The sequence below is a fragment of the Osmia lignaria genome, chromosome 14, assembly GCF_051020975.1.
Source record: "Osmia lignaria lignaria isolate PbOS001 chromosome 14, iyOsmLign1, whole genome shotgun sequence".
Taxonomy (NCBI): Eukaryota; Metazoa; Arthropoda; class Insecta; order Hymenoptera; family Megachilidae; genus Osmia; species Osmia lignaria.
Window position 1 is genome coordinate 12322786 of NC_135045.1, and position 23353 is coordinate 12346138.

Below are 23353 nucleotides of genomic sequence, written 5' to 3' on the forward strand. Positions count from 1 at the left end.
TACCGCCATTTTTGCAAAAATCAATATATCAAAAAAATCCTACGTAGTTCGGTAGCTGTTCTCATATATAATCGAAAATATTTTGTGGTTTCATCCTAAATTAAAAACTGCACGAGCTGCTGGTCCGGCCGTTTAGCCTTACAAGAAAAGGCGTCATCGAAGAAATGCTGGAGAGCCCATATTTTGACTTGAATCACTATACAAAAATTAATTTTTAAAGCTTATTAGTTGTAAAATAAAGGCATGCTTGCAAAATTTGGATTTATTCCATCATTTAAAAAAAAAAAATCCCAAAATATGCCTATTTTTTCTTGCTCTAGAGTGGCCTAACCCCTTAATGGGCAATTATTTGTATTTGTGCATGGATGGAATAAAATTGAAAAGTATTGAATTTATTGATTACCACGAGGGAAATTTTATGAACCATTATGATTAGATTTAATGAAGAATTTTAGTCTGTAATTCAAAGTGTTCGGGTTTTAAGGTTTTGGACGTCGTCCAAGTCCCAATCTCATTGTCAGTGGAAATATTACTGATATATTTCAAGATTTTTTAAAAACGAGCGTCTCATGTATATTGTAAAAGTTCCTTTAGACTAATGATATAAACGTTTCATAGGATTATAATAATCTATACCAGCATGTATTTTCGTGGAAGGTTTCAATTTGTCATTCAAACTCTTTAATAATTTGATTAATAACTCGTAATTAAAAAGGAAATCAATTTTTTGCTATAATAAATGTTGTCAAATCCGAAGACTAAAAGATTTCAGATTTTAATTCAAAATTCTTTAAAAATGATTGCAATGTTGGTGAAGACTTCATAAGTTCTTTTTGCAATCATGAGGTATGTTTAATATTCCATTTAACTCTTTGAGACCTCCTGGTGCATATGTGTACCAATACTTATATTTTATAGACTGATATTTTTTATTTCAATTATAAAACAGTTTCAATATGAACCACGTTATCTTTGAAATTATTCTGTCAGAAAGGACCGTTGATTCATTTGCATACCATATCCTAAGACTAATAGTACAAATATGTACCATAATCCTTTTTTTAAGCAACCTAAACAGACTTTCGATTATACTTATAATGATTTTGAAAATTTATAAATAACACAAGTACTGAAAATTCGTTACCAAAAGATTAATAGATATAAAACAAAGAAATTTTCTTTGATGTTATTAAATAATCAAACATATTTTTTTGAAATATCTCTACACTACTTTTTTGCAACTATTTATTATACAATAATAAAATAGGTATTAAAACGTTCTAAGATAATCAATCACGAATATGAATTCTTTAGTTTAAACTCTTCAACCAGATTCATTTTCTCAGTATTCGATAATTGATCTCATCACATTTGAAGCACCACTTTGAATCTTCAGTTACGGGGAATATTCTAAAGTATCAGGTTAATGAACGCGAACATCAATTGCAACAAACGATCTCAATATCCGATTGAAACTTTTCGGAAAGTAAATGCTGTCGACATTATCCAAGCGAAGGAAGAAATTTCTGCAGCATCTCGACGAGTTTCCTCGGATTCTCGTCACGTTCCTAAACTACTACCACCGACGAACTTGCAGTTCTATAACCTTCTGTACAACTATTTCCTCTAGTCCGTCTTCGAGTTACGCCCTGAGAACAGTTACATTTTAGTCGACAGGATTTATCCACGAAGGGAAATCCTTCAACGAAGAAACAACAATTTTCTCTACCCGTCCGATGTAACTTTACACCCAACGTGAATTGCGTTTTCTGGGAAACAAACTAACTGAACGCATTTAAATTCCAACTATCGAACCATGTCGATAGGATTGAACCTAATCACGAGGACAGATTTGCACGTGCCTTGAATTCACTGGTACAATGGTAAATTTCATTATTAAGTTTGCATCCTACTGGACAACATTATTCAAGTTGCTACAACAAGTTTTTGTATTCAGTATAGGGAAATATGGTCAAGCTCATGATTCTTTCAGTACTGAAAATTTCAATAGGAAATAAGTTTCGTTCTACTATCGTAGTAAAATCATTATAACCTTTTTTATAACTTATTTATTGTAGATTTAATAAGCAAATATATGTTTATCATTCTTCAAAATTTAATATAATTGAAGATACGAGTGAATAAAGGTGTCATGATATTTTTACAAAAACAAATTTTTTTTGTAATAATGTCTACAATTATTTGTTAAAATTGTACTTTCAGAGGCACAACGAATTGTTACTTTTATAATGCACAAGAAGGACATTCCTTTTCGATTTAAGATATTATTTAAAAATCGTGTGAGCGTAGATTTTTTATATTTAAAATTGTATTTGTTGAAAGAACCATTTTAACCAGTTTTGATCATCCGTCTTTCAAATGGAATAAAGATAGAAAGAAAAAAATTCTCCGCAATATCTTAATGGCAAATATCACAGTTCAGTGATATAAGAATGAATGTCTGACATTTGGAGAGGACCCTCGTTAGCTACCTGATTGAAAAACGTTAAATTACCGATTAAGTTCGTTACCTTTGGTCCGTCAACACCTGGATTTCCACGAATACCCTTCACGCCCACGGAGTTGATACCACCATCACCTGGTTCACCAGTGGGTCCATAATCTCCGATTGGCCCTGGTGGGCCACGTTCACCATGGATACCGGGCATTCCTGGTGAACCGGCACGTCCATCGGTCCCGTTGCATCCGTCCAGACCGTCTGGTCCCATTACACCGGCTAGGCCAGTGTTACCCTGTGGCCAAGAATTTTATTATTTCACGTTTCTTTGACACGTCCTTTTTTGATTTTATTTGCAGGGCCTCGATACGAAGGAACAGGTCCTCGCCGATGAAGGATCACCTCGTTTCTCCGAGATTTTTTCAGGGCATACAGTAAGCAATATGATGAATTGATTTTTTCCAAAATATTTATCGAGTTACTTTGGTTATTCCTTATTTTATGTGGAGTTAATTGTGATTTTTGTGAATTATTAAGTCTTAATTAGAAATTAGGAGTAGGACTTAGGATTTTATAATTTTCACTTTGAAATGTTACATGGGTAGAAAAAAATGATTAACAAGTACTGCAATAAAATATTTAAAACGAAAATGTTATTTATAAGGACGCGTTCTATTTAAATTTTTGATAAATTATTTATTGAACGATTTTTGCGTATATGAAATATTTCATGTATTACTTTATTATTCTATTATTTAAAAGTATGTAGAGAACGGATTAACGTTTAAACAACTTAAACCCATCGCTACTTGTCATAAAGTACACTTGACCCATTTGCGAAGACGACTTTAGTCGACAACAACGGAGTTGTAGAGTAAAAAAAGTACTCGCTTTTATTTCTGTTTCTCTGGAAGACTAATACTTCTAAAATATACATTGTTTCTGCTTCGTTTAAAATAAAATTAAGAAACCATTCTAGAGATGAAGAAGGGTGTTGTACAATATTTTATAAGTAATTAGAAAAAGTTTGTTACAATAAAATTTTCTATGCAATTATAGTTATTTCCTTTGAGAAACTTTTGTGTTTCTAAAATTATGTTCAAACAAAATTTGTAGAACGAAATTTACAAAAAATTTCCTCAAATTAGTCGGAGTATTTAGATTCATAGTTTGTAGAATTTAAAATGACTTTAGACTTGGAAATTCGAAGAGTCAGGAAAGCCTTGAATGTAAAAATTGAAACTCAAGGAACGAACTTTTAATGAAATGGAGATCTGTACGAACCGACAGTCCTGGAGATCCAGGAAAACCTTGAATTCCTTGGTCACCCTGAAAAAGAAACAGTGATTAGGTGAGTAGTTGTTTGCGATCATAATTTGTACCTCTTTAAGTTAGAAAATTTATATAAGAGACATCAGTATAAAACAGTATAAGTAATAATATTAACCTTGAATATTTCAAGTATTAAAATTTTAGAAATAAAATCACTTAATTATATTTTAAAGCATTCGAATGTCTACTAAATAAAAAATTTTTAATTTAAAGAATTAAACTGAAAATTGTAATACTAAAAGGAAATTTCTCAAACAATGAAAATTGCTTGTTATTTTACATAATTCGTTATGTAACAGACGTAATATTTTAATAAAATTCCTATAAGTACTAAAATATTCTTATCAATCTGAACAATCATCAACCGCATATGTACATCCTCCTTTAATAATTCCAACAATGTGGTCGTCAGTTGCATTATCTCGGTTAATTCCTTTATAAAAATAAGTTTCCTGATGACATGATCAACGCCTACCGCGTTTATTTAAATAACATTCGTCGCAATTGCGAGAAACGATTGCATCGCACCCTTGATTCAATGGAAGGTCATCTAATCGACGTTGCAACAGTAAGCAGCATTCAAACATTTCCTGATTCCAAGGAGTTTGTAAAAAGTGTATGAGTTAACGCGATTCAGTTCATGGTGCATAAGATAAACTGCTTTGTTAGCGATTGTCAATTGTACTTCATTATCGAATAGATAATTGTCGCCTATGTTACTTTAAAAACTAAAATAATAATAATAATACGAGTAGCCAACCCCAAGCCTCTGCAACTTAGCAACATAAGCGATATGGAATGGTTCAATTTGTAGTCAGATGGCCGATGAATGGACGACGAATGAATTTAGAGCGGATGGGAAGCGTATTATGAAACATTCTAGCGGATTGAATGGCGTATAGTTAAGTGGACACTGAGCGGACAAAGATCGGTCTGTAGAATGGACCGGAAGCGATAAACCAGTGGTTAAGAAGCGGATTGTAAACATTTTCGTTCATACTCCGTATAAGAAATAGTATGCCAAAATCTATTTTTTGTTCGCCTCACCCCCTTTTTGTAGGTCCATGTGATTTTTTCCAAACATTTAACGAAATAATCATATATTTCTAAATATTTGCATGTATATGTGTATTACATACTATGAAAATTCATTAACAATTTGTCTTCTCATTGTCAGACCAAAAGTGAAGCAGCAAGAAAAAAATGATGGTCCATAGCAATTAGGATAATTACAAAGAAAAAGATAAAAATTTATTAGCATTAAAGTAAAAAACGATAAATTGGTTGTGCTTATAGCAACCGTCGAGGGGTGCAGATCTACCTGCTAAACATACATATACCCTTATTTTATTTTCTGCGTTGATTTAATTTGCTGTATATTTCTTCTTAGCTTATTGAATAAACTCATTAGGAGGACGAACGTGTTGATTTTATTACTCCCGTGTGCATCCTTTACATCCTCGATTCCTTTACATCTCTGCACCCCTTATAAATCTGCATTATTTACATCCCAGCATTCCTTACATCACTGCATCCTTTATATTTCTCTATCCTTTATATCTTTCTATCCCGTATACCCTTACATCTTCCTATCCCTTAAATGTCTGTTCCTCTTACCACCCTGCTTCACTTATAGCCATGCAACCCACAAATCATCCTTGAAATCACGCTTTCGGGGTTCGTGACAGCGCCCTCTGGCGGTAAAAAATAGAACCAAGGTACGAATAAATTTAGCGCCCTCTGCCGGGCAAAATTTGAACTAAATTTTCCCGAAAAACAGTGCCCTCTAGTGGCGAAAAAAGGAACTAAAGTACGAATCAATTTAACGCCCTCTGGTGGACAAAATTTGAGCTGAATTTCCCTTTAAAGCAAAGGGAAGCCTTGGCCCATAAAGGGTAGAAATAGGATAAACAATAACTGGGAAGGGTGTTTCCCGCGAGGCCCATCAAGAGAAATAAAATAATAAATAATTAGGAGGCGTGGATTTGTCCTATAAAGGAGAATAAAATAATTAATAACTGAAAGGAGTGGTCTTGGCCTGTAAAGAGGGATAAAATTTTACAAATAACTGAAAAAAGTGAAATAAAAGGGCTCCTCGGCCGAGGCCCAGAAGAGGAATACAATCATAAATGTTATTCCCCTTCGATGAGCTTATTTAATAGGCAAAGAAAGTTAATAAAGTAAATTAAATAAACTCCGGAAAGAAATTAGAGGACGATTATTATACTGGTTGTGCTCTCTTCATACGGACCTGATATCATCCTTGGGTGTTAGGGACCCCGAAGCACCGGTGACACTCTTTGCATACCTTCATTAAGGCATCAGGGGTGTCAGGGATCTCTAAGCTAAAATGTGCGACCTATAGACTTTCTATAGAAAAATTGAAACCTCTGTAACTTTTAACTCCGACCACTTACTTGACGCACAAACGCAACGGTTTTGAGCTAGTCTCAGCGAGACCTTTCTAACGATGTATGAAGCGTATCTCTAACCCTAGTAGTTCTCAAATTGAAAAGTGACACGGATGGACGTGTTTGCGCTTTATATGTAAGATTCAACGCAAAGCAGTGCACACGACAAAGCAGAGTGCACATATCACTCCCGTTTAAAAAAGAATATTCTGCGAAAAAGTGGCTCTGCGTGGGACTAGCAAGCGCGAAGTAATTTGCATGCTTGCAATTCCACTAGCCGCGAAACTCGAATTACCCGCGTAATTAAGATGCACGCTCGTGGTCTCTGTTAATTAACCGCGTGTTCATGCATCGTCTTTGGCTTCGAGAAGCGGAGACCGCGCAAAGAAACTAGCGATAGCGTGAAAAGGCTGATTCGTCTTTCGCAATTTAAAAATGTTTGCGTCAATTTTATTTGATTAAAAAAAAAGGAAAAACATAAACGAAAAGTAAGAACAGAATAAAGAGGGATGAATACAGAGCTCAGAAAGAAGAGTTTGGCGATTTTTTGTGCCTTTTCACGCAACATTTACGCTAGTCTAAAAACGAGGGTTGTTTGCACCCTCTTGCACTCGGTTGCCTTCCTCAGCGAATCTCTGGGGTGTTTCTAATCCTGATGCGAACATGATGGCTGTTTGAGCGATACGAAACTTGGTGCTCATCTTATCACCCGCTTCAAAATGATGGTAATGTTACTGATAATGTATTATTACGTTGTTTTGTGATATTTTTGAATATTGATAAAACAACAATTAATACTTCACGGAATTAAATAATTCCGTGAAACGAGAAGTAAAAGAAATTCATGATGATTTTGAATAAAATTAAATATATGAATATTTTAACCCTTGCAAGACAGACGTTTTGAATTACAGGCTCATGACAGGCTCATAATTACAACGTTATTATATAAATTGCAAAGCGAAATTATGTACAAACTATAAAATATGCTTTCGTCTGTAAATAGTATTTTATTACATGAACTTCATTAATGCACTTTTCATGTTTTGCATATTTTATATTTGTATCTGGATTAAAAAAACCTTGCAATCGTTATGAAAAGGTTGATGGAGATACATTGGAAAATTGTGGATGCTCTGATAAACTTTGTAATAAATTTTCACTATGATGTATTAATACTGTTAATTATATTGGTAAATTTAATACCTATATTTAATTATGTCTGTAAGTTCTAATAAAAATGAAATTTGAATCCAGACATAAAAAAAAAATAAATTTAAAAATTATGTAATATATTATGAGCTTTTATTATTATTATTTTAGATAAATATAGGATAGGTAAAATAAAATTTGGCAGCCTGATTTATTATAAGCAATGTAAATGTATGTCCGTCACCACAATAAAAGAAATTTATATCTGACATGTACCCTTAAATTATGAATCACGAATGTTCGAATAAAATGTGGACAGCAATAAGATGTATTTAATTCTCACAGTAAACCGATATTTTATTTGCTCACATGCAATTCATTATGTTCACATTCTCGCCTGGTGTCGCATGCACTTTCAGATTCTTGCACGCAATCGATTACATGGGGTTAATTAAGCAGATAAAGACGATATTCTTTTCGTATAATTTTCAAACTTTTCTATATAAAATATAGTAGTCTGATAATAATTAAATTTTTGTTTTTTTATATATTTTGCTTCAAAATTCTAATAAAGGGTTAAAAAAAATCACCATAAATGTAATGAAAATTTATTAAGTCAAATGATGCTTATTTCGATTGAAAATTATTATTCATTAAATTATTATAGATGATTTTACAGGGAAAAATGCAACGGTCGCCAACTTAATATTTATTTGCTTAACGAACTGATTTCATTCAAATTCATTCATTTTTAATATTTTATACCAATTCTATAAAAAGCAATGTGAAAGTTATGATTATCGCTACAAGAACATTTTACTTTTCCTTTTAGATACACTTATCATATTTACCAGATTCGACAAAGTCCTTGAAATTTTTGTGAACAGATAATTTATATTACGTATTATATTTTATTTTTAATATAAAAATTCAAATTTCATTTGAATGAGACATTGTAAATTTCTTATACATTTATATCTTTTACTAATCCAGGCCTAAATTTTTATGTTCTAATGGAAAATTCTTAACCTTATTGATCTTCTTCCGTCACGATCCACGCACTTATCTTGCGTATGATTACGCAGACAAAATCTTAGCTTTTAAAGAAGCTTAAAAAAGAAACGGCTTTATCAGTTAACCTGTTGCATAATTTCCAAGAAACATGCCTGATTGAAAATAGTATGCAACAACATTGTATAATTATTGCGCGTGGTTTTCTTTAGTTCTATAATTTGACATTCTTTTTTTATACAGGTCATTAATTCACATCAATTTTTAAATAATCGCATCAACACGCATTAAGACATGCTTAGTTGAAATATTCACAGCTTCCATAATCTAAAGGATTATAGATCAACTTTTATCTCAATTTTGCATATTTAACTGTTTAAATACTACAGAATATTTTATAAATCTGCAAAAAATGACGTAGATAATTTTGCGAAAATAAAGGGTTGTAGGAAGAGGGATCGGAATAATGTAACACGAGAGCTATTTTTATATAAATTATTGAAAATAATAATAATATATGATTCTTGACGTAAATTGGACGACTATTTTTATAGTGAATGATGGCGAGTGGCTGGCGTATGTTATGCTATTACTATTCCTTTATTTTTTTAAATATTTTGAAATATGTCGAGTTTGATATAGTTTTTACCTTTTAAGCGAAGTTAGAATGTTCTACGTGCTTTTCATATCTTTTATCATTACTTTGGGACATTTCAACATAAATGTTAGAATAATTGAGTTCAGGAGGGCAATATAGTATCCAAATGAGTAAAAATAAAAGGGTACAAAGAAAATAGATGTATCGGCCATGAAAACGGGATCGTTCTACGAGCAAGCACGAACGAAATTTATCATCGCGAGCTTAATGATCCCGTATTTCACGCCTTAATTATATCCGACATCCGGAATTGATGAACTATGCCCGATTCTGTGCGTACCAGGAATACCGCGTGTTCAGCGAAACGTTAATCGAGTCTTATTTATAATCGTCCGTCTGAAAAATTAAAAAGGCGACCGACCGATTCGTGGAATTATTTATGCAAACGCGCTGATTTATCTTAATTATTTATCTTAATTGCTCGTGACCGAGCGGTCCTCCGAGACGTTGCAAGGAAAACGAACGAGACGTGGCTCGACTGTTCGGGACCGATTAATATCGAATCATGGTCGAAAGTAACGTATTCGGGTCAGATACGGTCGAGTTTGACAGCCATCACCATGATTAACACTTGCGGGAATTTGTACGTCGTGTGAAAGTCGCTGTTATCGTCGCGAATACGAGGTTGCGAAATTTTTTTTCACTCGATAACACGAATCTTTTCGTCGTTGAATATTCGTCGCAGGATCAAAAATGAAAAAAGAAAGTATAACGAATATCAGAAAAAAATCAATGGCTAACCCAGAAGGAGGGGAATAGGAGCAATCGGATCCCAAGGGTAACAAAATATACAAAAATATTATGTCACGAAAAAAACTTTTGAATAAGTTTCCGAATGGCTCCACCAAAATTGAGAACTCAGGTTCGGTATACAACCTAAATTGACTACCAGAACCCGATTAAAATTGGTTTCAGAGCTGGATGTGATGTCTTACTGTTTTTGAGATATCGTGGTAAGAAATATTTGTGCAATTTTGGGACTACGTATGTGCTATTCGATACTGAGCATACGCTATTCAATACTGCGTATGCGCTATTCGGTACTGCGCATACACAGAACCTAACCTAATCTAACCTTACGATATCTCGAAAACGGTAAGACATCCAGCTCTGAAACTAACTTCAATCGGTTTCTTGTAGTCAACTTATGTTATATACCGAACCTGAGTTCTCAATTTTGGTGGGGCCATTCGGAAACACATCCAAATTTTTTAGATATATAGGTACCTAAACAGATATTAAAATATAAATTACAAGCAAATTTTCAATCTTGCAAAAAGGGGTATACCTATGTACTCGGGTACCTTTATACGACGAGAAAGACTCTTGAATCCGCCATTGAAAAAAATCTGAACATTGATAGATAAATAAACGAATGGATATTTTGGAAAATTAATAATCAATTATAAGATTTTATTTCACTATATGAATATATGATATACAGTGGCGTGCAAAAGTATTCGACCACCGCACCGTTTAAAACAGGATACCTCATTTAAAATTGGACCACATGACTTGGGGTTTTTCGAGAAGTTATATAAATTAATTTACTAGGATATATACTTTTGTCGTTTTAAAAAATTACAATTTGTCGAAATGGGGAAAGAAATAGTAAAAGGCAATTTTTCAACTTCTCTATGTGAGCCTATAATGAAAATTTAAAATATGTTTTTCGTAGATTCAAAGAAGATAAACGGGGAAAGAGAATAGGGCATAGATTGGACAGTTATTGTCCTTGACAAATTCATAGAACCACAAACCGTTTGTAATTGCAAGATATTTCAACTGGCTTTTATTAAAATCATGCGCGTTTTACTAATTATGACCGAACAAATGCGCAACGCCGAAATATTAGCGAACGAGTATTGAGTCGAATACCTTTGTCGATCGAGTGATTTTGGCATTTTACCGGCCGCATTGCATTTGTCAAATAGTTCATTAACAAACAGACGAAGATTGATCGGCGCATAAGGGACAACTTTGTGTTTAAACCAAATTTCATTATGCTTGAAATGATTTGTAATTGCTCTGTCGTTTTATCTCGAGCTTGAAATAACTTCATTTTTGATGCTTAATTTAGGTCTTATTACAAACACTTTTACACTCTGCAGTCTAGTATTTTTTTCTGTTTATTAAAATTATTTTAAATTATTCGTTGAATATTACAATCAGTATTTTAGAATTGAAAATAATGTCAAATTAAGGATAAGAAATTTTTTTGAAATTTTTATTTTTCAGAAAATTGTCAAATTTGATGAATGCTTTAGGTAATGGCGATTAACACAGTCGCCATGAATGTTGTGGAGTCGCGTCAAGCTCAATTAATATCATCAACATTGATATTAATAATCATAATAATATTGTAATAATTACTATTCTATTAGTGAATATTCGCGGTCCACGGTTCGCAACGAACCTGTTAATTGGACTCCTATCGAAAGATTAACATATTTTATGCAAATCCAAATGTGCGATGCAAGTGAGAAAAATACCACAACATTTGTCATGATTCAAGAAAGTTTTGAGCGAGAAGAAAATAAGAGTCAGGAAGTTTCTTTACCCTCGGGAAAGGTGAATTTACAAGCTAAGAATACCAGTAACTGGAAGGTTGAAGATACCGATGTCTACCAAGTATGGTCACTTTCGATACAAATTGACACACTTCCTTTTAAAGGCTTGCACTGATTGGCTGGCTTGGTGTGAATTCACGGAAAGAACTGAATTTACGATGACGAGTCATAAATCAAACCCTTAAATGGAGTACACCGAATTTAAAACGCACGCCGAAAGCATGCGTTGAGTGTGGTGCGTACATATTTTCCATGAAATGTGAATGATAGGTTTAACAAAAAAATGTAACAAAAAATTCAATCATTTCAATGGTAGACAACTTTTTTTCGATTCATAATACTAAATTATTTTTTAGCTTATAACAAGCTTTGGTTAATAAGTAAAATGTAGTTAAATATTGTGTTATTTTATTATCGAAATACAGGTTTTGCATAGAAATAGGTGGCAAATTTACTATATTTTGCGATGAAAATTTTTGAAAAGTTTCAACTAATTAGAAAATTGAAAGCACCAACCCATATTTTAAATTTTCCCTTAATAAAAAAAATGTAACAAAAAATTCGATCGTTTCAATGGTAGAGAACTTTTTTTTGATTCATAATACTAAATTATTTTTTAGCTTATCACAAGCTTTGGTTAATAAGTAAAATGTAGTTAAATATTGTGTTATTTTATTATCGAAATACACAATGTTTCGCATAGAAATAGGTGGCAAATTTACTATACTTTGCGATGAAAATTTTTGAAAAGTTTCAACTAATTAGAAAATTGAAAGCACCAACCCATATTTTAAATTTTCCCTTAACAAAAAAAATGTAACAAAATATTCGATCGTTTCAATGGTAGAGAACTTTTTTTCGATTCATAATACTAAATTATTTTTTACCTTATAACAAGCTTTGGTTAATAAGTAAAATGTAGTTAAATATTGTGTTATTTTATTATCGAAATACAGGTTTTGCATAGAAATAGGTGGTAAATTTACCATACTTTGCAATGAAAATTTTTGAAAAGTTTCAACTAATTAGAAAATCGAGAGCAGCAACCTTTATTTTAAATTTTTCCTTCATTGAAACACACGTAATTTTTTTATTTCAACCAACGAATCAATAGTAATCAAACATTTATTAATTGGATTTTAGTCGAGCACCGATGAGCCTATTAATGAAATTTGAAAAAGAATTTTGTTACAATGAAATCATCGAAATATTTTTCCAAAATATTCTCTACATTCTACAGCCTTGGCCAAAAGTATTAAGCACCCTATAAAACATAAATTATTTAAAACTATTTTTGCGTCAGAAAAAAAATTATGTTACTGAAATATAAAGATAAACATTTTTTATTAAAATTTTGCAATATTCCGTTAGGCCAATTGAAAGTTGTAATAACAGTGCTTAATACCTTTGGCCAAGGTTGTTCAATCGTTTGTATAATTAAACCATAAACAGAGGTAATAATTTTTACATTTCATTGCAAATATCAGCAATTCCGCAGAACCATTGTTACCCAATAAATATTGAATTATTGATATTACATACATTAACGTTACAAAGGATACCAGAGGGAAAAATATTCGCTCGACACAGACGTTATTTTGATTGACACCGCTTATTAAAATATCGCACAATTTGATGGAGAAAATACGTTGACGATTTTCAATTAGCAGGATCGGTCATCCGATTACACTTTAACGAACGTGCCAGCTGATAGTCAATTAACTTCGTTATCGAAACTAATTGCTTTTTTTTTCGTTTTAGGTTTATAGATAAATTGTTCGCTGAAATGCTGTCAGACGTTAAGGAAGGAAGGGTAGGAAGAGCGTATCTGGATATGAGATCACTCGACATCCGGTTCCACGTTGGCTGGATGCAGAGAATGATCTGTCAATGGGAAGTGCGTTATCACAGTACGCGTGGTATGTCATCCTCCCTTTTTTTTCATTCTTCCCCCCCTTTTGCTTCTGTTCTGCGTACGCTTTTAATGGGACGACCTAATTTTGCGAAAATACACGAGGAAAGATAAATTCAACTGAACGATTGAAATCGTTCCCTTGATTAAAGCAATAAGCTTGGTTATGGAGATCTAGAAGGCTTGCGAAACTATGGGGTAAGTGCATCGAACGTTGAACTAATAAGTAACTTTGCGAGGCGAAGTGTTCTATGAAAGTTATGTCTTCGTAATAGCATTATTTCTTATATGCATTACGTGATTGCATCTTCAATAATAATGCAATTTGCGAAACGAAGGGGTAAGTATATCGGTGAGTGAAGTAGTAAAGAATTTTATGAAGAAAAGAATTTTATATGTAATAGAATTATTTCTTGCAGCCGTTATTTAATTTAATTTTTTAGAGTAATACTTTTAGAACAATGCTACTTTTTATACGTATTACATGATTGTATCTTATAATTCTAAAGGATAAATGTATTGATAAGATAACAAGGAACTCTTTTTTAAGAAATTTCATTTTCATATATAAAAAACAATCTATAGATTTTAATAAAGGAAATGAATTTCGAGTTTCAAATTTTCAATTTCATTAAAATACAGTTTTCTAATAAATTTTGCGAGTAATAGAAAGAAAATACGATAATTAAATTGACTAGACAAAGTTTTGACATGAGCTAAACGGTAATTGGACGGTAATCAGAGCGTTAAGAGTACTATGTTGGAATGATTTCTTTCAGAATACTTTACGAATGATAAAAGAATTAATGCTTCTAATTGTTCAATTAATTTTGTTACAGAATAAATAACATTATTAGAAAATAAAAGCTAAAGTAGAATCTTGAATGAAGTAAATTTAGCCACCAAGAAGAAATAATTAATAATTAGTATGAAATTTATTCCTGCATATTTGAATACTAATTTTTACATAAATTGAAATATTTTGTTATCCTGATGAAACATTAACGACCAAAAAGAAATGTTAAACTAAAGTATCGTTTTTTCTTCTTTTATGAAACTCCATAAGTTAGGTGAAATTTCGTATTCACTGAGTTTTTTGCGCCGAAAGTATGGTCTGAAAGTTGGAGGTATTAGATTAAAGTGATACGTAGACGATGGCAGAACGGAAACGTTTCTCACCCCCGCATTCTGTGATATGGGAGGACGAGCGAGCGCGTAGGACTCGCTCGCGTGTATCCGTTCCGTGGCTGTTATCAACTTTCGATGTATCTTATCGCTCCATGAAATGTACCGGCAAATCAACAATGGGTTGAATATGAATTGAAAAAGATTAGCCCAATTTTCGATTTATCTTGCGCGAGTTCATTGTGTTCATATCCAGTGACATTCATTTTTTAACGTGCAACAGGTAGTTGCAAAATGCATCTTGTTGCACTCGTGATCGTCCGAATTTTCTGTGTTATTAATTAAGACCAAGAAAATATTTTTGATTAATTATGTAGGAAATGTACAATTAAATACAAAATATGTATACAAATACAGTGGTACCTCGGTATACGACCTTAATTCGTTCCTGATGTTTGGATTTATACCGAATAGGACGTATACCATACCAACCTTTCCCATAAGAAGTAATGTAAAAATGATTAATCCGTTCTCATGTAAAAAAAAAATCTTATTGATATTATACCTACATTAATGGGGTTGTAAAATAATTTAAATACTGTTTATGTCATGAGCAGCGTTTAAACGATTTCCTAGAAGTTTATAAAAAATATTCACTAGTTTATTTAACATAATTAATTTGTCAAATATAAATGTAACCTAATGATAGATTCTAAATTAACAAACCAAATGGAATAAATTTTATTGCCTCCTGTTTTGCGGTTATTGTTTGTTACATGATATCCTTACTTGTATGATCAGTCAGTTAATAATACATCAACTCCGAATATAATTGATTATTAATTTAATTTTTTCTCTGAGATAATTATTTAAAAATGGCGCAAAATTCACAGAAAAAATGTATGTCGTATACCGAGTGAAATTTGTCACGACCAAACAGGACGTATTCCGAATTGGACGTATTCCAAAGCAGACGTATACCGAGGTACCACTGTATATCTTATTAATCGAAATTATGAATGAAAACTATGTTAAAATAAAGCAAGAGTTGGACTCTTTGGGATTTGACCTACCTCAGACAAAAATACGAATTACGTCAAGTGGAAAGAAATCGTCATTCATAGTTTGTTACGAGTCGAATCCGTGATACAAGTCGTAAGTTTTTCTTGTATCGGTGACAGGGTGGTACAAAGTGCGAATGTCACGAGGGGTTAATGGCACGTAGGTTGTTCGGTATCAAAGAAGGATAGCCGCGTGGCAGAGAGGCGTATATCGTCGGTGAAACTGAGATTTCTTTATCGGCGCTTAGATACCCTACTTCGTTGAAGCGAAACAAAATAGGGGTAACACGTGCTCGTCCCGGCCTCGTCAACATCGTCGTCTCCATTACCGCGTGGGCGTAGACGTAGGTCTCTTCTTCTTCCTTTTTTTCCAACCCCGTGTATTTTCACGCTAGCTTTTAACTTGCTCTTTGATCAGCTTGATGATCGCCACGTGGAACAACTAGGATTTTCCAATTGTTTACGGGACAAAAAGGTTTCGCCGATATTAATAGGCTCTTTGATGAGTCGAATTTATTTCTTTTGGGGTGATAGCAAAACGTGCTGGGAAACTGGTAATAGTTCTAATGTTATTAGAAGGGGAATGAAAATTTAGGAAGAGGCTGAATGAAAATGGAAAAGAGGCAAATGTCACTGTTTTATTATTTTAGGAAAAAGCAAGTTGAAGGAAAAATTATTTTTGTTTTTAATTAATGGTAAAAAATACGACATGTGCCTGGTTTCCAATTAACCCCTTATTAATTATTTAATGATGTTATGAAAGTTTCTTATTTGGTATTAGGGCTATTGAAATTCATTCATGAATATTTCCTATTCACTAAATTCTTACTAAAACAAAACATTAGTTTTATTCCTCTGGTCTCTGTAATAAATACAGAACACAGTACATTTAAAATCCTCTTTGCAAAGAACAAAAAGTGAAGGATTAACTTTCTGTGATTCATTGTAATACATGTAGAAAAGAACGATAAATTCGATTTCAGGTATTCAAGTGAAATACGTGATTAGAGTTACAAAGCAGTACATAAAGTAAAGTACCACACGAAACATTTAGTTTCACTTTTTCTTTTTTTATTCATTCTCTTACAAGCTTATAATTCAAATCATTTTGTAATTTCAAAATGAATAATTTTTATTATACCCATGTTTATAACATTTTTTTGCTTATGTGAATTAAACAAAAAAAAAGAATTAAAAACATTGAAATTCAATATCATATACCTATGATCGTTGGTATCGATGGTCGAAAACTCGGCTGTGTGTACTCATTTAAAACGGAAATATTAACGCGGTCGCGTGTAACGCAGAGGAAAACGCGAGAAACCGGCAATCGAGCAATCTCAGGACGGAACTGCAACAGGAAAGGTCCGCGTTTCCAACGTTAATTCGTGCCAATCCTGATAACGAGACAACGACGTAGACGACGACTTCATCGACCCGTCGTACAAAGTATGTAGTCGCAGCACGTGGGTATGCACGTAATATGTAATATCTGGGTAATCGTTACGTAGATAGGGATCAATGCCAAACGCGAGGAACGCGAGATGCTGTAATTTATCATTAACGCCTACATTCGCCGGCCTGGGCCGAATCGTTAACCCAAAGCGTAGAATTGTGCCATTCCCACTACGTACTCGGTAATTTCGGAGCGAGGTCTGCCGCTTTTGTTCGAATTTAACCATTCTGTTGCGATCGAAAAATGGAGATTGATTTCTTTTCATTTATTTATTTATTTGCTTATTTACCAGGAATATCGGGTGAATTTACGAACGTTTTAACTGCCAGTGAATCGGAAGCTAATTATTAAGTTTTGGAAACTCTTGTGAACTTTTGGGAAAAGTGTAAAGTTTCGAATTTTTCATTTTTCTTATAAGGACATCATCCGAAATATCCTCAGAATATTGTATGTTGATATAGAATTTTTTCATGTTGGTATTCGATGAGCCAAGTAAAAAGTCTACAATTAATTCTATTGTATCAATAAATCTGTATCTGACAGCCAGACTAATCCAAGTCCATTTCCATTGCTTTTCAGTAGAACAGAAAAACAAGAGCAGTCATAGTTTGCTTTGGGTAGAAATTTAAGTAATTCATATGATTATATCTTCTTTATTTAAAATGCAATATGTATATGCCCCTATAATTCTTATAAAGTAAAGAAAGAATAGTAAAATAATGTACATAAGTCAATTTTTCATGTCATTTTGCATAGAAATGTATTAGGATAAAGTGATTGAACAATTATTAGATTCTGAGATTTACATATTGAGTAAATATTTTCATAAAGGGAAGAGAAAAGAAATTGCCAAAGACTAGTTCAATTTCTGAGATGTTCTTTTTGGAAAAATAATAATAGTTTTCAAATGATTTTATTGACTTAAGAAAGTTTTGTTAGAAATTATTGATAGTTGTAGTCGCAGTAGGAAATGGAATCAAACTCGTAACACATTGTAGAAAAATAAGTCGAACAATAATTATGGAATGAATTTTATGAAATTGCAGAGATTTTTAGCTTTGGATTCACATTAATGAACGGTACATATTTATTTAAAGTATCTATTATAAATAGAATCAAAATGTCTGGATATCGTTTTAAAATCTAGAGGAGAATTCATTTGCGTTTGTTCGATCGTTTATGTGAAAGCATACCCCATCAAACAAGAACATCTGGTCAACGAAAAAAAGCCATGACATCATGCTACTTCTATTTTACAGTTCGTCTTACATCAGTTTATTTTTTATATTGATACTTCACGTTTTAAACATAGAAAAGTTCAAATGTTTTCTTTTTTAATTTAATTCCCTTACTATACTACAAATATCATCAAGAAATTCAAGTACTTTTATTTGTTAGAAACTTAATATTTTTAAAAAGTAACGTGTAATTATTAGCAGTTTACTCTATAAATTTTTCCAAAAATGAAAACATAACGAGATATTAGTAAGTAATACTATACTGTAGATGGAAAATAAAATTAGAGAACTAAATTTTTACAATGAATAATTTACAACGAATACTCCTGTGGATTTTGAAATTTTAATTTTCAATTTTTCAATTCATACTATCAGTGTAGTACTGTCGAATGTTATAAAATATAAGGTTTATTATTATTATATAACATTAATAACAATGGTATTTAAATTATATAACATTAATAGTAATGGTATTTCAAATTTCTTTTTCCTTCGTTCTTTTTTGATAATTTCATTCTGTTTAAATTTGTGGTTTCAGTCAACATTTGAATGCAATCAGATATCAAGTTTCTAGCAAACTCGTCGTACAAGCAGGGTCGAAGAAACCACGAAGAGGAGTGTCCATTTTTTCGTTTGCTGCATTGAACGCAACATCCGTTCTCCAGAAAGGACCATGACATCAGCGAGCGCTCCTTTTGCAACAGGATTTCGTGTTCTCTCGAGAAATTGTTACCTCAAGCAGGCAACATTGAACCAGCGCAGCGTATAAAACTTTGTGAATTGGAAGAAAAGTAATGATAAATGCTAACAATCTCGTCAAAACGACGACCAGGATAATCGAACGTGTTCGTTTCCACTTTACGATCGCCATAGCCAGACGTATTCAAAGATTTACGACGATCAGTCCCATGAAATTTGCATACAACTGGCCTGGATATCAGCATTGTCGTTCGATATTCTTGAATAAATGAAAAAATTGTCAGGATATTGATTTTTATCTATATTCTCTCGTTTTATCATCACACGTCTCTCCTACGTTTTTGGATGTTTTGAACGTATCGTTCCTCCTACATCCATTCGCAAATCAAATCTATTTTGATAGAACTATGTAAATAATTACGCAAAGTTTTAAATAAGACCGTTCCATGAAATTACTCGACGGTATCATTGAATATTGTTACTCTTCGTTGTGAATTCATTATAATTGCTAGGACACTGGGAGGCTTATTTGATATCTAAAATACGACAAGTTCTTCTTACACTGATGGTTAATGTAATTTTAATCGTTGCTGATAGCCAAGCTAATTTTATTGACGTTTAGGACAGAAACTGATAGGTTTGATTTATGATACTTCCTTTGATTAATGAAAATGGGGTTGATGATGAACAATGTTCTTATATTGAAGGGTGATTAAATGTGATTAACTAATATTGAAGTGATGAATTAATTTTAAGATCGGTTGAATTTTTATTTCATAAGAAATTTGTAAATTTTGTGATTATGTTGAACGAAGTTAATTAATTTGAAAAAGTCTGATAAAAAAATCACCACTTATTGATTTATATAAATTATTAGTGATGATTGTTTATTTAAATAGTTGACTATTGTTTGTAAGTAATTTTCTCCAATGTATTATTAAAACAAAGAAACTTAAAAAAATTAAAATTATTTAATACCTATATCTTTTTAAATCTTCAATTTAGAGAAATGCAAATTTAACACCACAAATCTATGTAGTTCATGCGGATCAAATTGTTTACCAAAACTGTATATAATTTTACGCTTGATTTATTCCAAATTTTTTTTAGGTGATCGCACAAATTTTATATACTTCAGTATGAAAGATAATGGTCTTTCTGCAAAAATATTTCGCGTACATAAAAAGTCATGGAGATCAATAAAATTTTATAATGTTTCTATCTATCTATGGAAACCTTAAGTTTCAAATATAAACTTCAGACGTCCACGAACTTTAATTATTTGATGACAATCGTTTCATGGAAATTGCCAACAATGTCAGGCTTAATTAAACCATCGTTCATTCTATTCATCGTATCTTTGAAGTAACAAAAAAAAAGAGGTCAAAAGGTTTCGAGAAAATACTGGCAACACTGCAATGGCCCAAAAGGTCGCTCGATGCAGCGGTACCAGAAAGGGCCATGACGTCATGCAGATGACTCGTTTGGAACCGCTTGCTCCCTGTTGTAAAGATGCAATCCGTACATGCCGTGGTGAAAAAAAAAGAGGGAAAGAAGAACTCGTAAAGTCTTATCTGACCGCAAACTGATAGAGGTTCGTTAAGAGCTAACAACTCTTAAAATTGCTTTGCATCCTTTTGATAAATTGTTTTATCATCTTGTCATTTCATCCTCAGTTCTCCTTCTGATACTTTTCTTATGTAATTTCTATTTAAATATCTTTTTTAAAGTGTTGCATTTTAACACGTTGAACATTTGTTGTGAGACGTACTGAAGCTCTAATTATATGTATTAAACATAGGAATAGTTCATTTTCAAATTTCAAATTTTAAGCTTTCTATTTACTGTTATACATTATTTGTACAATGGCAATGCTATTTAAAATAATATTTTTCTATTGTTTTCTATTATTTAGGTATGTGTATGGTAATTTGCGAAGCCGCTCACCGATGACTCCTCCTGTGGCATTCAACGTATTAATAAAAATACGATTGAATATTTGTATTTTACGGGTGAAAACAATTAAAAAAAATATATATTATATGTGTTATTGAACTTTTTGAAAGTATGATTGATGACTTATTTCTTTCTATTTTTAATGGGAATTTCATTTTTTAAACGCCTTTTTCTATACCAGGCTCTTGAATTCTTCTTCTTTTTAATACGATGTTAATAAGAAGAGGTGTCATCGCATTAAAGCGAGAAGTAAGTATTACAATTAGATTTATTACCAAATACCCAGGGAATAAATCATCTACTATTTAAAAAAATATATATCAGTAGTAGATATAGGTACTTTTTTAATCTTTGAACAACGGAGTCTCGGTCAATCGTGACCCACACTTACAAAATCAATCTAAAATTAAATGTATAATTTTTAAATAAAAGGGTTTTATATGTTGGAAGAATAATCTTTAAAGAAACAGTGTAAAATTTAGAAAATGAAAATAATATGAAACACAAAATTGAATTAAAACCGTGATTCTCTCCATGGTCCACTACCCGAAGGTTGAATGATATATACTTATTATGGAGCATTATAAGTAATTGTATATTGAGAGTATATAGAATTTTATGTACTGAAAAATTTATGAACTTTTTCTGAAAGAATTGTAAGCAAACGTTGTATAGGAGTTTATAAATTAAAAAAGGTTTATCGTTTCTTTCATAATTTGAAAATTGAGCTTGAATTATCATTCACATTCATCTGTAATAATTAGTATTATAAATATGTACTAATTCTGATTTAAATAGAAATTAAATTTCGACTAGTACTTAAATATCATACTAAAATACCATAGTACAACTTGTCAAAATATACTTTTCGATTACTATTAATTTTATTCATTAATAAAATCTACAATTTTACATTATGTAACTCAGAAAAAAAAGTCCGAACTTTCTTGTTAAAAATCAAATTTGGCAAATAAAAATCCAATTTCAAACATTCGTATTTATACATCGAAATTTCTTTAGTTCTCATGTAATGTGCAATGATCGTCGATCACTCCGATCTTTGACGTTTGTCAAAAAAGCAACGCGATCAGATACAGTCGAGATGTGATCTTGGTTCGAAGAAGAAACATGTCTCGTTGGGAGACTATCATTTTCGTGTCACGTCCCGTCACATCACGTCATATCGGCAGAGGGCTGAAACGAGTTGCGAAACAACGAATTCGCGGTACTTCTGTGTGCCAGAGCATCGAGTGCGGGCGGACTTCGTGGGAGTCCATCGGCAATTCTCTTTCGTCCTCCGCATTTGGAAACGACTTTCTGGTCGGTGACGCCATGACGATTTTTTTATCCCTTCTTCGATACGCGTATATGTATACACGAGCATCCGGGAATAATTTCATCAAAAAACGAAGAAAAACGCGCGCCTGACATCCTCGTTAACTCGCACAGTAGCACACGCGAATCAAATTAGTTCTTGATTGTATCTGACATAATTTTTTCAGTTTCTTTTCTTTTTTATTTGAGTTGAGTTAAAAAAAAAACTAGTTTCACTCTAATTGTGTTTTTTTCTGACGTTTTATTGAAAATTTATTTTTTGATAAAGAAATTTTAACTGTAATACAAAGCAATTTTGTTATTTAATTGGAAACTCTTAGTTTTGATTGTTAATTACATCTGTCATTTTCGAATCGAAGTTTAAAGATTTAATTGCAACTATTCCATATCAATTTTAGAATTGAAAATGTATTTTTTATTAAGTAGATGTGCAGTGTTTATTCGAAAATAATTAAAAATTCAACTTAAGAAATAAGTACTACCTTTATTTAAGTAAAAGAATTTGTATACCTATTTTTGCAAATATATAAATTTATCAAAAAACATAAAAAACGGCTGCTGTTTGCTGAAAGTTTTTAAATTAAACTTGTAAATAAAAAGATTTTTGGATACTAAAATTGTAGAAAAGAAAATGTAAAAAAGAAATATTTTTTTACTTCAAAAATCAGGGACTGAATATGCATTGATATTTATTTACAATATGTTGAGAGAAAATATAATCAGATAGATGAACTACTATTAGCAGAACATTATTATATGTGTTATAATTTTTTATTATTACAACACTATTTTTTTTTCTATAACAGATTCCTCATATGCTAAGTGCGTTCAGTCCCACGTATATTAGACTTAGTGTTAAACAATTTCAAGGTGAATACGTTTTCATAATAAACATTCATATTGCTAACGTGCAAGAGGAAAAATGTAATAGTCATGACTCCACGCGAAAGAATAAATATCTTGTTGAATTATGGAGGGC

At 31.9% G+C, this 23353-nt stretch overlaps 1 protein-coding gene and 1 long non-coding RNA gene across 3 annotated transcripts in view; one reads left to right on the forward strand and one right to left on the reverse strand.

Annotated features, from left to right (window-relative positions):
- The window catches only part of LOC117609053 (uncharacterized), a 29595-nt gene extending 9707 nt beyond the window's left edge, over positions 1 to 19888 (forward strand). The window contains exons 1-3 of one of the 2 annotated variants that reach the window (XR_013063402.1): positions 9458 to 9800; positions 13354 to 13511; positions 18923 to 19888. This is a non-coding gene — a long non-coding RNA (uncharacterized LOC117609053). Of the gene's footprint in view, positions 1 to 9457; positions 9801 to 13353; positions 13512 to 18922 lie in introns of those variants that run through there. The other variant, XR_004582493.2, reaches the window with a different exon arrangement.
- The window catches only part of LOC117609045 (uncharacterized), an 85741-nt gene that overhangs the window by 19179 nt on the left and 43209 nt on the right, over positions 1 to 23353 (reverse strand). The window contains exons 3-4 of the mRNA XM_034334884.2: positions 3743 to 3787; positions 2532 to 2753 (exon numbers count right to left, since the gene is read on the reverse strand). Coding sequence (XP_034190775.2) covers positions 2532 to 2753; positions 3743 to 3787 — 267 coding nt within the window. The remainder of the gene's footprint in view (positions 1 to 2531; positions 2754 to 3742; positions 3788 to 23353) is intronic.